Source organism: Tympanuchus pallidicinctus, unplaced genomic scaffold, assembly GCF_026119805.1.
Source record: "Tympanuchus pallidicinctus isolate F22 unplaced genomic scaffold, pur_lepc_1.0 scaffold31, whole genome shotgun sequence".
Classification (NCBI taxonomy): Eukaryota; Metazoa; Chordata; class Aves; order Galliformes; family Phasianidae; genus Tympanuchus; species Tympanuchus pallidicinctus.
In genome coordinates this window covers 15813479-15828869 of record NW_026294749.1, presented here as the reverse complement: position 1 = coordinate 15828869, position 15391 = coordinate 15813479, and the positions used below count along the sequence as shown (strand labels likewise).

Below are 15391 nucleotides of genomic sequence, written 5' to 3'. Positions count from 1 at the left end.
AATATTTTGATGTGGTTAAAACTGAATATAAGGGAATAAACTAAGTAAAAAAAAGCCATTTCACTAGAACAAATTACCTGAACAGAATTACACAAACTTCTTTGGTGTGATTTTCCCAAAGTCAGTTCTTAGCAAATAAATTGAATATGTCACCAACTGCAACTAAGCCTCACAGTTGTGCTGCAAAATCTCTTAGGAAAGTAGACATTTTTCTCACCTCCAATAATAGCAGAGTTTCTGTTAACTCCATCTCCTATGGCTTGACCATTGTATGGGAAATCAGCACTGGCTGTAAACAGAGAATTACAGATCATGTTATAATATCAGCAAAACTTAGTGAACTAGTTCAGAAATACATCTGGCATACTTAGATCTATCTAAATAAATATGAAAGAAAATTATCTTTCACTATCATCTGACCCCTTATGACACAGGGATAAACAAAACAAAGGAGGTACCTTCAATAAGCATTGCTGTTAACACAGAATGTAATTTCATTACTCTACTAACCTAAATATTATAAATATAAATATAGTTTCATTAGCACAAAACCATAAATACATCTTTCTTTCAAAAGCATGAGAACACATGCAATGCTAGGTTTTGGCTGTAGGAGAAAAACTGTGTTGCACAGCAGTGCTGTACAGAGGTGGTTTCAGTTTTTCCGCCTCTCATACTGCCCTTCCAGTGAGGGGGCTGTAGGGGCATAAGGAGCTGGGAGGGAACAGAAGCAGCTGACCTAAACTGACCGAAGGGATATCCCATACGATGTGACATCATGTGAGAAAAGCTATAAAACGGAGGGGAATTGGCCGGGGGAATCTGACACTGCTCAAGGATTGGGTGGATGTCGGTCAGCAAATGGCGAGTAATTGTTCGGTGCACTGCTTGTTTTGTGTGTGTATATATATAGACAGTAATTACACATATATGAAATTATCATCACTGTTATTTCTCTTTTCCTCCTCTGTCTTAATCTCAATCTACTTTTTTTTTCCAGTTCTCCCCCTGTCCTACTGGGAGGCAGGGGAGTGAAAGACTGTGTGTCCTTTAGCTGCTTGTCAGGTTAAACCACAAAACAATTTCATCAATTCAACAAGTCATCTAAACTTTTCTTTATAGTCAGACACAGCAACTAGATGCTGCAGTAACTGTACAACCCTAGGGAGCTAGGTGAGGGGCTGCAATAATTTGCTGTTTTGTCAGCGGTATTGATTTTGGGATAGGGAAAATGTTTTTAAAAGCCTTTCACAGAATCATAGAATCCTTGGAGTTGGAAGGGACCTCTGAAGGCCATCTTGTCTAACTCCCCTGCAAAGAACAGGGATGTCTGTAGCTAGATAAGGTTATCCAGGGCATTATCCAGCCTCGCTTGCAAGTCTCCAGGGACAGGGACACAAATCACATCACTAGGTAACCTGTTCCAGTGCCTCACCCCCCTCACTGTAGAAGACTTTTTCCTTATATCTAGCCTAAATCCACCCCCTTTAAGCTTGAAGCCATTTCCCCTTGTTCTGTCACCACAGACCCTGCTAAAGGGTCTGTCCCCTTCTTTCTTGTAGCTCCCCTACAGATACTGAACGGCCACTATCAGGTCACCTGAGAGCCTTCTCCTCTCGAGGCTAAACAGCCCCAGGTCTCTCAGCCTGTCCCCACAGCAGAGGTGTTCCATCCCTGGGATCATTTTCGTGGCCCTTTTCTGGATGTGCACCAACAGGTCTCCGTCCCTCTGGTACTGGGGACTCCACATCTGGATGCAGTACTCCAGGTGAGGTCTCACCAGTGGAGAGCAGAGGACAGGATCTTCTCCCTTGACCTGCTGGCCACATTTCTTTTGATGCAGCCCAGGATACGGCTGGCTTTCTGAGCTTTGAGGGCGCACTGCTGCCTCATGTCCAGCTTCCCATCCACCAGTACCCTCAGGTCTTTTTCAGAAGTGCTGGGCACAATCCCTTCATGCCCATAGTTTATACTGGTAATGAGAGTTGACTAGACCCAGGTGCAAGGCCTTGCACTTGGATTTGTTGAAACTCATTAGGTGAACCTGGGCCCACTGCTCAAGCATGGCTAGGTCTCTCTGGATGGTATCTCACCCCTCCAGTGTGCTGACCGCACTCCACAGCTTGGTGTCATCAGTAAACTTGCATTGACCCCACTGTTGATGTCACTGATTAAGATATTAAAGAATAATGGCCCCAGCACCAACCCCTGCTCCAGCACCAACACCACTCATCACTGATCTCCACCCAGACACTGAATCACTGACCACCACTCTTTGCACCCATCCTGCAGCTGGTTCTTCATGCATCGAACAGACCACCCATCAAATTCGTATCTTTCCAATTTGAAGAGAAGGATGTTGTGGGATGCCACCTCAAAGACCTTACTGAAGTCCAGACAGATGACATCAGTGGCTCTACCTTTGTCCATTGATGCAGTGACATCATCATAGAGGGTCACTAGGTTGGTTAAGAAGGATTTCCCCTTGGTGAATCCCTGCTGGTTCTCCTGTATCACTTCCCTGCCTTCCATGTGCCTTAGCATAGCTTACAGGAGGATCTGTTCCATGATCCTCCTTGGCACAGAGGTGAGACTGACATTTTCATTTAACTGGAAACAGTTCAAATAATCAAGGACTCTAATTCCTAATTATGTCAGTACTTAAATCCCAGCTGTATTTTTCTTGTCTGATGGATTAGGTGATATTTAAATAAGTTGATTTTACAGGCCAGTGATGTATTCACTATGCCAAAAAACTGTCAAAGGGAATTCGACTGGCTTTCTGTTAGCATGAAGCAAAAAGCAGAATAACGTTCCTTTTGTATTGTGAAGAAGCCGTACAATGGAATGAATTGCTTCAGCTTGCCATGTGGCCTGAAAAGACGTTTGTGTGTATACTCCCGGGGAACGTTGAGCCAGCTGTGTATGGCTGTCTGTGGAACATACAAGAGAACGTTTCTCAGGACTCAATGAAGGGGGACTGGCCAGCAGCTTTTGTCAGTGGCACTTGTCTATGACATTCGTCGGCACTCTGTCTTCTAAAAAATGCATTTCTGTGCCTTTCTAAAACAAAAGCTGTTCTGAATGTCAGATAAATAAATTCACAACTCCATACTAGTTTTCCTCAGAGACATCTTGGAGCACTATCCATACTACTATCCTTACTGCAATGAAAAGGAAGGACTAACAGCAGGAAAATAAATCTGAATTTTAAACTTATGCTCTTAGACCCTCAGGTAAAATCTGAAATCTAAATGTCTCCATTAAGAAAACTATTGAGTTTGCCAAATAGCTCTCTAACTTGAAAGAAGGTTCCTATCCATCATGGCAACACTGCAGCCAGTCACAAGTCCTACTGCTTCCTGCTAAGTGAATAATTTTGCTTCACTACGGTAGGTGTGATTTTGCATCTATCATTTTCAGAGGTAGGTTTTTTCATGATGCTTTCCACATAAAAGCCTCTTGCAAATTCACAAAATTGAAATGTAAAATGACTGTCAGAGTAGAAAAGTGGTCCAGAAAGTGGGTGTGGGCAGAGAAATCAGCATGTTCTGGACAGCCAGGGGATCAGGCCCAGCCAGCACAGGTTCATGAAAGGCAGGTCCTGGTTGACACACCTGATCTCCTATGATCAAGTGACCTGCCTGGAGGGAAATCTGTTGACGTCATCCATCTTAGACTTCAGCAAAGTCTAATCCGACAAGATTCTCCTTGGGAAGCTGGTAAGTCTATGGCTTGGATGGTTACACTCTTCACTAGGTAAAGAACTGGATGGAGAGCCAGGATCAGACAGTAGTTGTGAACGCAGTTACATCTAGGTGGTGACTGGTCACTGGACGTTCCCCAGGGGTTGGTACTGGGGCCTGTTCTGTTCAATATCTTTACTGATGACCTGGATGAGGGCATTGAGTGCACTCTCAGTAAGTTTGCAGATGATGCCAAGTTGGCAGAAATTGTTCATCTGCCTGGGGGTAGGAAGGCCCTACAGAGAGATATGGACAGTTTGGAAAAGACCTCTAAGACCATGCAGTCCAACCGTTCACCTACCCCCAATATTTCCCTCTAAACCATGTCCCTCAGTACAACACCCAGATGTTTCTTAATACCTCCAGAGATGGTGATTCCATCACCTCCCTGGACAGCCTGTTCCAATGCCTGATCACTCTCTAGGAGAAGTATTTCCTAATGTCCAACCTGAATCTTTCCTGGTGCAACTTGAGGCCTTTCCCTCTAGATCTATGGCTAGTTACATGGGAGAAGCTGATCCCCACCTCATCACAGCCTCCTTTCGGGTAGTTGTAGAGGGTGATAATAAAGTCTTTAACATGGTAATGCTATTTTGATTAATTATTTAAACTAAATTATGTTAGATACATTCTATTAGGTCAAAAACATTTTGAAAGGTTTAATTTTTATAGGAGATACTGAATCTCAAGTGTTTTTACACTGATCAGTTCTGATGAATTACAGAAGCACAAAATGGCTGAGGTTGGAAGGGACCTCTGGAAGTCATCTTGTCTAATCCCCCTGCCATGCAGGGCCTTGACAGAAAGCTATGCATAGAGATTATGGAAAATATAAGCTTTTCCACTAAAAAATCTAATTCAACTTTTTTGGTGAAATCTCTCAATCCATGCTGTTATGCCAACGTCAAATGATTATAAATTAAAAAATTCTCTGAAATGATGGCTTAATAGAAATATTGTCCTTTGAGTACTTCTGTACAAAAACATCTGTGACTCTGTGGGAAAGTAATTGAAGATTACAGAGGAAAGAATAGTTGGAAGATTATGTAAAAATGCATGAAATTTGAAATGAAAAATAGGAGTGCTAAGAATGAATAATTACACCATTTGGGGAAAGTTCAGCAAACACTGTCTGGTCAGCAAACTGGTACAATGTAAATTCCCACCATTAGATTTCAGAATCAGCTACCCAAACAGTCGAGATCATTGTTTCTCCACTGGGAGCTTCATCAACCCTTTCGTTTTACACTGCAGACAAGTTTTGCTGTCCACACCCCTAAGCAGAGGAGGAAATGGGAGTTTTATACAGTACAATGTTCTGTGTTTTGCTCTTAAAATGTAATCTTCCTGGCAAAGGGGCAGAAAAGCTTGTACCTTATAAAAAGACTCGGCCTTGCAGCTTACACTCCTTCAGAGCAAGCCTGGATGAAATATCAAACAGGGAACACGTTCCCTTCAATGGGATGGCTTAGACAATTCCCTCATTTTCCTCTTTGAATGTTCATTTCCCAGTAATAACATTTACACTTTCTTCTGCCCACAAGCGAATACTTGTACAAAGCAGTTGGAAGGCACGGTCAAAATACCTTCTGCATTTACAAACAAATATCTGCATACAAAAGACTTTTCTTCCTTATTTTAAAATATTAGAGCAGATAGTTACGAACAAATCCTGCTTCAGATGCATTATTTCGATCACTTTCCATTCCAAATTTTCAGTTGATTTGCAGCATGTAAGAACACATTCAGACATCAAAGATCTAAATTCATCTGTCTAATTCCTGGTAGTAGCACTTGTTTGACACTGGGTCTCCAGATAAGAACTGCTGACCTAAGTTATCACTTTCATGAACATTTTATGAGCAGAGCTTACATTTCACTGGCTAAGGAAGACAAACAAATGCTTCCATTTATAATTAACATAGAACATGAAATGCTTTGGTGCTCTCACAGCAAGTAAAGTGCTGACCAAAGCCTTGCTGTATTCAGATAATTGCTGATAACAGACCCAGAAGGAATGTTTGAGTGGAACAAAATACAAAACTAAAAATCCAGCCAAATGAGCAAGAAAATCAAAGAGCAAACCTTAAGTAAAGAAAGATTTGCCTTTTCAGAAGGAGAAAGTAACAGACAGATTTGTTCTTCTGCAGCACCTATGAAAAATACATGTAGCACTTCACACTAAACTTGGTGCATTATATGCCTATGATCTCGACGTTAGCATTTGCTAACTCAGATACTGTGTATTGTGGCATTAAAAATTTGTTATATGTTTCTCTGCGGCAAAAAAGACTGTTTTTGGTACTGTTCTCAGTGGTAGAGGTGAGGAGGAGAGGAAGAGAATTTTTACTACATATTTTTATTCTCTCACTCAGTTCCCTGTGTCTGTAAGTTTATAACAGCTGGGAAAAAAAAGAAAAAAAAAAAGAGGGAAAAAAAGAGATGTTGAAGTCCTTGGAGGAGAAGAGTTCTCACAGACGTAATACAAACAAGATCAGCTTCTGTGCTTTTGAAAAAAAGATCTCCACTTCTGAACAAAAAAAGGACTGGACAAGGGATCAGGGACGGGTCAGAGGAGACTGTTGCAGTCTAAATTTGACTGTAACCCAGGAAGTGAAGCTCTTTTCAGCCTAGGGAAAGGAAAAAGAAGGCAGTTACATGAAATACTTGGGCATCCATATGCTTCTTACTCCAATTTTTTACTCATTCGTGCCATTCCTATTTTCCAAGTTAGAATTACTGCTTGTGGAAAACATTCAGCCTTCACAGAGGATCTTTTTAATATTGCCACCTTCTTGTCTTGATGTTAGGTTGCAGTATTAGTGCTCAAATCACTACTCATGAAATCGCTACAACGCTGGTCTCTCAGTGAATGCCAGTGTGGCAGCTTGTCAGCTGTCTGATACATTGGACAGAATGTCACAGATTTCACAGTGAAATTATGTATTTCTAATGATCAGAGAAAGCTGTACATAATTGTATGAAGTAAGTAGATGATTTTTGTTCCCAATCAGTACAGTCTTACAGTGAGCGAGTGCCGATTCACACATCACCATTGTTTGCCATGTGAATTCACAGATGCATACAGGACATTAAGCTCAGGATGTGCTATCAACACTCTTTCAGTGTCCACAGTCAGGAAAAGATCCTTTTGTTCATGTGTCCATAACCTATGACGGTTGCTCTAGCAAGTAATGCTTCTGATTCTTTCTTCCCACTGTGAACTCACTGACAAAGGCAAGAGTTTCCCATCCTGGCAGCCACATCCGTACCAGTGCACTTCTCACACAGCTTCTCCTCAAGAACTGCTGCTCAATCCTCTGGGATGTGGTACCTAGTGGTACAGCATGGGAACCTATCTAATGAGAATCTGAGTCAGGAAGGTGGCCTTCAGTGCTGTCACTTGTAACACGTAGCCCATAAATTGCTTGTTATCATCAATTATCATATATTAGCAAAGGTAACCAGTTAGCAATTAGGTGAGCATGGATCATATGACCTACATTCAGCCCTTTGACACTCTGCTCCTGACACCATCACCAACAAAAAGAGAGTAAATCGTACAGACATATTAATCTTGATGACAGTGGTGCATATCTTCATGCAATGGGTTTGCCAGACATACTCAATACACATTTCAAAGCAAGCTGTTCATTCTTAAAACACAAGGCCTTTCACCTTCAACAAGAATAGAGAAGAAAGCCATTAAGTCAGAAAAAAAAATCAAATCACACACTTGAAAAAAACCACTGCAGATTTAATCCAGTCTATTTAATTCTCAATGTGATGATGAACCTAGCATGGATTTAACTAAATCCCATATTAAATACTGCACTGCATTTACACACTTAGAATGAATGCAACTTGCAGCTTCATACTGGCATTTGTTTTCACATGTATGCCAGGCAGGTAATTCACTGGCTTTAGACAATATGCAAAGGTGGACATTTTAAAATAACCTGGTCATCTCTTTGCTTCCCTTCTACTCTTCAAGTAAGCAAGAGAAATTGGATTGTCTCACAAGAACTCATATAATTGAGATGAGAGGAAAACACAGGAGGGGAACAATATTGATGATCTGCTTAGTTTTGATTAGTGTCTTTTCTTTCTTTTTTTAAGCCACCACAGTCATATTCTAGAAACAAATGACTTGCTGAATTCCTGTGCTTCATCACCACCAAGAAAGGATCACCATAGCAACAAGAAAAGAAGTATTCCCAAGCTGAACAAGATAATGTTCTGATAGCATGGGAAAAAGCCAGCAGTGGATGGGGAGGGATGGAAATTATATTTTTGCAGTGATAATTTTTTTTTAGAAGAACTAATATTAGAAATTAGAAATATGTTAATCCAAGGCTAACAGAAATGCAAGACAACTAATCTAGAGGCTGAATGGCCTATTTGTCTAGAGAGCAAATCAAAAAGCTTTCTTATTGACAAAAACTCTGAACTTGACTTTAAGGATCAGTTACATACAAATGACTGATATGTGTCTTTATGGCTTGCCTCCTTTTGTCCCAGCATCCACAGTGTTTTGCAAGTAACAGGAGGTGCCCACAGTGGTAACTACACAGAAGAATTTAAGGCAAATATCTTATGTGGGCCAGCCACCAGGAAGAACCTGCTTAGCATCTTGTTAACTATGCACAAGGTATGATCCAGTATTGCAGTTTAGAGTGAAGGAATCATTACTTTACTTCCACAGCTACCTGTCCTATTTAGACACATACCTTTTTCATTTTCACTGCTAATCACCTGTTCTCAACACTTAATTAAGTTCATTTTAAAGTGAAACCGATGGCACAATAATATAAATTATGGATAAAAATGTGAATGAAATGACAAATTGTACATGCTGCTTTCAAACACATGCTGCTTGTAACCATTTCTTTGCAACAGAGTGAGTGTGAACATCCTGTATCTTTTGCTTCAACACCAGAAGTGTTCCTGTGAGCTTCAAAAGAGACCTTTGCCTCTGCCCTTTCAATTCAGTTTAACGAAGGAATAAATTCACAATAAGAGTACCAAGAGCATTTCAGCTCCGTAGTCAACAGAAACCATTGATTTTTAGATTTTCTCCTTCCACATGTTTCATGTTAAAAAGTTTTCTCGTGGGGAATGGGCAACAAACAAAATAATCAGTGCAAACTGCCAATTTGCTAATGCATTGTGACACTATTAGCAAATGTTTTCATTTATCACTCACCATCATCTATTTCTAAGTTAATGCAATTTACAGTACCTACTTTTCCTGAAACTGAGACAGAGCCCACCGTGTCTGGTGGGTGTCCCTGGTGTAGGGAACCTGCTTTGGCAGGGGGTTGGACTCGATGATCTCTGGAGGTCCCTTCCAACCCCTACAATTCTGTGCTTCTGTGATTCTGTGTCAGATCACCAGAGGTACTCTTACAGAGCCTGAGTAGTTCTTATTTGACATTGCTACATCAGCTCTTGTGATACCTCCTCTTTGTATCAAGGAAATTTAACTCAGAGTGGAAATCTGGAATTGTTCACATATGGCTCAACATCCTTTCTACTATGCCTGTGAAACACCGTTCACACATTATACCATAATTGTTGCACTCTCTAGTATTTCCTTATTAGGAGTCTTTAAAGCAATATAATATTTTCCCTCTACTGTTGCTGAACACTGGTGAGGACAGGAGGAGGAGTGCCTAGCTTTAGTTCTTACTAAAGGCTTCTCATCACCAGAAGTGAATGTAAGCCACCATGTTCTGGTTGCCCAAGACTTTAACAGCCAAGTAAAGCTCTGTTGTTACAATAAGATTTTATTTTTTTACTGGGCAAAAGCTAACAGACCACTTGAAGCATCCCAAACATATGCTGCATGTTCCCTGATACCCTTCATGACTGAGTACTGCAACTAATCAGGATTAAATTTATAATTTTTTATCTATCTGGTCAAAGCAGAATTGATTCAGTAAAGCTTTCCTACGCAAGACTGAATCAACAGAAGACCAAGCACAGTAGCACAGGTCAAGGACAAACAGAACCTCCTCTTTTAACACCAACAAGCTATCAGGAAACATTCAACTATGTTGCATAAATCCAGCCAGTCTTTTGTCAGCTTGCAGTCAAATTATCTATTGCAAAAAAGATTAAAAAATAAAACAAAAATTAACAACCAATACACGTTACGTGGATTTGATGGGTGGACCACTCGATGGATAAGAAATTAGTTAAAAGGCTGCAGACAGAAGGTGGTCATCGATGCTTCAGTGTCCAGGAGGAGGCTGGTAATGAGCAGCGTCCCCCAGGGCTCTGTCTTGGGAGCAGTGCCCTGTAACATCATCAATGACAGTGATGGCGGAATCGAGTGCAGCCTCAGCAATTTGCTGATGACACCAAGCTGAGTGGTGCGGTCGACACAGTGGAAGGAAGGGATGCCATTCAGAGGGACCTCGAGAGGCTGGAAAGGGGGGCCTGGGTGAACCTGATGAGGTTCAGCACAGCAAAGTGCAGAGTTTGGCACTTGGCCAGAGGAATCCCAGGCATCCATACAGACTGGAAGGAGCGGTGCTTGAGAGCAGCCCTGCAGAGAAGGACCTGAGAGTCTTGATGGATGAAAATCTTAACACGAGCCAGCAGTGTGCTCCTGCAGCTCAGAAAGCAAATGGTATCCTGGGCTGCATCAGGAGAGGGGTGTCCAGCAGGGACAGGGAGGTGATTGTCCCCCTCTGCTCTGCTCTTGTGAGGCCCCATCTGCAGCACTGCGTCCAGGTCTGGAGCCTCCAGGACAAGACAGAGAGCTGTTGGAGAGGATGGCCACAGAGATGGTCAAGGGCCGGAGCATCTCCCCTACATAGACAGGCTGAAGGAGCTGGGCTTGTTCAGCCTGGAGAAAACAAGGCTGTGGGGTGACCTCATTGCAGCCTGCAGTACCTAAAGGGAGCCTACAAACAGGAGGGGAATCAAGTCGTGGAAAGGGTTGATAACTGCAGGACAAGGGGAAATGGTTTTAAGCTGAGGGAGGGAAGATTGAGGTTGGATGTCAGGCGGAAGTTCGTTACTATGAGAGTGACGAGGTGCCCTGCTGAAGAGGGTCTTGGTTGACAGCAAGTTGAACAGTGTGCCCAGGCAGCCAGGAAGGCTAACATATACCGGGGTGCATCAAGTGCAACATTGCTAGCCATCAAAGGAAGTGATTTGCCCTGCTCTGTTCTGCACTGGTGCAGCCTTACCTTGAGCACTGGGTGCAGCTTTGGGTGTCACAGTGTAAAAAGGACACAAAACTATCAGTGCCCAAACGAGGGCTGCAAAGATGGGGCCTGGATGGTTGGATGTCAGGGGGAAGTTCTTTAGAGAGAGAATGGTGAGGTGCTGGAGCAGCTGCCCAGAGAGGCTGTGATGCCCCGTCCATCCCTGGAGGTGTTCAAGGCCAGGTTGGATGGGGCCCTGGGCAGCCTGGGCTGCTATGAAATGGGGAAGTTGGTGGCCCTGCATGGCACAGGGGGGTTGGAGCTTCGTGATCCTTGAGGTCCCTTCCAACCCTGGCCATTCTGTGATTCTGTGATCCTGTGATAGGAGATTGCATGTCATGAACAGTGAAGAGATGCAATAAAATCTTGGTAAAAAAGGCTTGATGGCATGAAGGGAATTTAGATCAAGAAGTATCTGTATTTGGGAGCTTCAGCTCCAGAAGAAGTTCTTCTGCTTCTTACTAACCTCTGCCCTACCTTTCTACTTAAGAAGAGCCAAAAGGAAGGGCTGGAAGGAATTGTTTGAGGTTTTGAAAAACAATGACAAAGGTATGACCTTGGCACACGCTTCTCTTGCATACCAAAACTGACAGAGACAAATGAATTCTCAAACATAATAGGACTATTCGGTGCCAAAATCATTACAGTCCCCGTTTTTCCTCTCACAATTTTATAGCACTGTGAAGCCATCAACTTGCCAGGACAGATTCTAATTTATGTTAATAAATGAAATCAGTGAAACTAGAAAAAAATGAAATCAGAATCAGAAATCAGAGGCCAAAATATGACACGTATCAATGTAAACATGAATGCAAATTTAAAAGGAGCTGACTTTTTTTTTTTTTTTTTTTTTTTCCTAAGCTATATATCTAACACCCAGGCAGCAAGAAGAAAAAATCCAATCCTCTTAAGTCAGACACAGTATATTCTTCCAAAGACTGTCAAACACAAAGCAGAATAAGATTGCTGAGATAAGAAAATTGTTTTGGCTTTCTAGCATTTTTTGCATAAGAGAACGCAGTAATGACTGATAAGATTTCCCATTAAACATGGCCTAAGAAAAGCAGACATTTCAGAATACAAATCAGCGCTTTTTAAATACATTTATGTCTATAATTACATTTTTTTTGGTATGAAGCTGACTACAATATACTTATTAGCAATTCAACAGAATACATACTACCATGCTTTATCCACACATACTACCAATGTCTTGCTTATTACATACCCAACACTACAAAGTACTACCACAGCAGCATTATGTTCCTTCACAAATGTGAAAAAAAGCCAACAAAACATAAGCAACAACAAAAGGAAAAAAGAAAAAAGAAGGAAGAAAGAAAAAAGAAAAAGATAATTTTTTTCTCTCAACTGCTCAGCTGACTCAACATGGAATGAGGCCCAGTTTACCTGAATCTAAGTGCCACGGGTCAGTTGCAGCCGACATTGGTGGGATCGTCAGTGGCGATGCTCCACAGTTGGATTCCACCAGTTCTCCTTGAATGTGAACGTGAGAGGAGGTATTGGTAGATCTCAAAGCTGCTTTGAGGGGAGCAATCTGGTTGAACTGTACTCTTGATAGGCAACCAGTGAATCCTGGTGTGTTGTATTTATAGATATCTTGGTCGATCTTCCCAATTTCTACAGGAAATCAAGAAACAGAAAGATATAACAAAACAATTCACTGCTTTGCAAAGCACGATCGTAGCTCTCAGTTTCCAGAGCTCAGTTAGCTCAGTTCCAAAGTCTCCGTTTCAGGAGACTAAGAATGTTTAAGACCCTGTCAGATTTCTTTCCATTTTGTTACAGAATAAAGCAAGAAATCCTCAAACCTTGTTGAGACATGGTTTTGGTATGATATTATTAAAATGAAAGGCTGGGGAGAAGGAGTCATCGGCAAACAAAAGACCAGGAAAAAACCCTCTTCTCTAAGGGGTGATGAAAGAGAAGTTACAGGGATAATTGTGGCTGGAATGCCTCCTCAAATCTTCTTCATTCACTCCAGGTCCTTGCCCCCCAGTCTGCCTTGGTTGGTGAGAACCTTGTCAACAGAACCATTGCACACACTTGTGCCATTAGCATTCAAACTCCATTGCAATTCACTCTTTTTCCCTCCCATTTCATCTCAGAGATCAGATTTCAGATGACAAGTTGAGCAACATAGCATGGTACACCAGGACAGAAAACATGAAGCAGCCCGACGTTGCTCAAAGGCCACTTCTTCAGATAGGAGTCATGCTAAGTGTTTAAAGAGTGATGTTACTAGAAAACAAAACAAAACAAAACCAAACAACATATAATGCAAGATTATGTTATAAAAAAAAAAGAAAAAAAAGACCTGAGACAAATGGTTCTACTGAGAGAAGAGTGAGAAAAAGTGCAAAAGATTTTTTTAGTATAAAAGCCAGGGGAAGAACTAGGAAGTAAAGCACATCTAGGTTTCTGTGCTACTAAACATAAAACAAAACAAAAACTAGACAAAGGGAGTAGAAAATGCATTTCAAACCTTTTTGATTAGTTTGTGCTCAGCTCAAACCAAACTAGGCCCAATTATAACCTACATGACACAAGGTCTGCTGACTATGCATGCTAAAAACTGCCATGCAATATGTAACAGTTCTATTTCTACAAGTACTAAGGGTTTTGCATCATAGATATGTACAAGGAGTTCCAAAGCTATAAACCAGAGTATTTTCAAGCTGGAATTTTTGGGGTGGTTCACACATTGCACATGAATTATTGGACAGCTGGTGGAAACTAGACAAATCTTACGCACATTTAAAGCAACTTACTGATTTTCACACAGACTTAAATTGTACCTTTTCAGTCTTGGCAACCAATTTAGAATGACAAACACGAAACATTTAATGCCACAACTAACATTGGTAAAAGAAGTGACAAAAACTGAGTCACAAAATCTGATAATTAGTAGATGCATTAGCTCCTTATGTGGTCCTTACTACAAGAATTGATTCATTCTATCTCTTCCATTTTCCTTTTCCCTTCTCACTTGGGAACATCCTCCTCTCTGCTGGTGCTTATCTAGCTTGTATCAATATTACAGCCATGTTTCACAAATTGTCAGTGAGCACTGGCTGTTACATGTGGGAAAGCAGAAACATGCTCAGGCTTGGCTAGAAACTAGCTGAAATCCATTAACATAATTGTATGTCACGTCAGTCTTATATCCAACCATCCCTTAAGAAAGTAACCTGACTGAACAATTAACATCACCTTCTTCAAAAATGTGGCGTTAAGAAAATTTTCCATACTTAGGAGAAAACTTGTACAAAAATCAGAATTCATGCACGCTAATTCATTCCACATCTATCAAAAAAGACTCACACCTGATGACAATATTTACCATCTCCTACTTCAGAATAGTATTTATGATATTTTCAGTGACTGGCTGTAACGTTGAATAATCTTTACAATATAACAGTTAAAAGATAACATTCTTGGTAAACATGGTAACCTCTCAATAGCTGTCTATTGGTTATCTTTTATTCATATTTTTATAGAGTCAGTGGAACTTTGTGTAGCATTTGCCTCGCATGTACGATCTTGAATGACAAGAGCAAAAATCCATACCTATGACTGATCTAATTTAGTGGCTTCAGAACCATTCTTCTCTATACTCTGTGAATAATAACCAATGGACACTAGATGCTAAAATCACAGAATCACAGAATGGCCAGGGTTGGAAGGGACCTCAAGGATCATGAATCTCCAACCCCCTGCCACATGCAGGGCCACCAGCCTCCATGTTTAATGCTAAACCAGGTTGCCCAAGGCCCCATCCAACCTGGTCTTGAACACCTCCAGGGATGGACGGGGCATCCACAACCTCTCTGGGCAGCTGTTCCAGCACCTCACCACTCTCTGGGTAAAGAATTTCCCCCTGACATCCAACCTCAATCTCCCCTCCCTCAACTTAAAACCATTTCCCCTTGTCCTGCTGTTATCTACCCTTTCCAAGAGTTGATTCCCCTCCCCTCTGTAGGCTTCCTTTAGGTACTAAAAGGCTGCAATGAGGTCACCCCGCAGCCTTGTTTTCTCCAGGGTTAAAGAAAAAGAAGAAAAGGGTAAAAGAGTTGAAGAAGAAAAAAAAACAAAAAGCACCTGACAAGACACCATACTGATGACCTGCATTTTTATTTAAGACAAATGATAGTTGTGCAAGTCGTATCAAGTAACTTACAACCAACTCACACATCAATGCCATAACAAGATGGATTGAGTTCTCTGTGAACATACTCCTGTGTGCACATCCCTTGGGGTTCTGCACACTGATACTCTAATGTTAGGCTGCTTCGGGTCAGTTTGTTTAGCAATAGGGATTAATACATTAGTTTAAGAACAAATGTATTAGTTCAGCAAAAGTAACGAGTAGTAGTTCTAAAACTTTCCATTTCAACTTTACTG

At 41.3% G+C, this 15391-nt stretch overlaps 1 protein-coding gene across 1 annotated transcript in view; it reads right to left on the bottom strand.

Annotated features, from left to right (window-relative positions):
* CNTNAP2 (contactin associated protein 2) overlaps nt 1–15391 on the bottom strand; it is a 634054-nt gene that overhangs the window by 10948 nt on the left and 607715 nt on the right. Inside the window, exons 22-23 of the mRNA XM_052697656.1 lie at nt 12377–12607; nt 218–289 (exon numbers count right to left, since the gene is read on the bottom strand). Of these exons, the coding sequence (XP_052553616.1) occupies nt 218–289; nt 12377–12607 (303 nt within the window). The remainder of the gene's footprint in view (nt 1–217; nt 290–12376; nt 12608–15391) is intronic.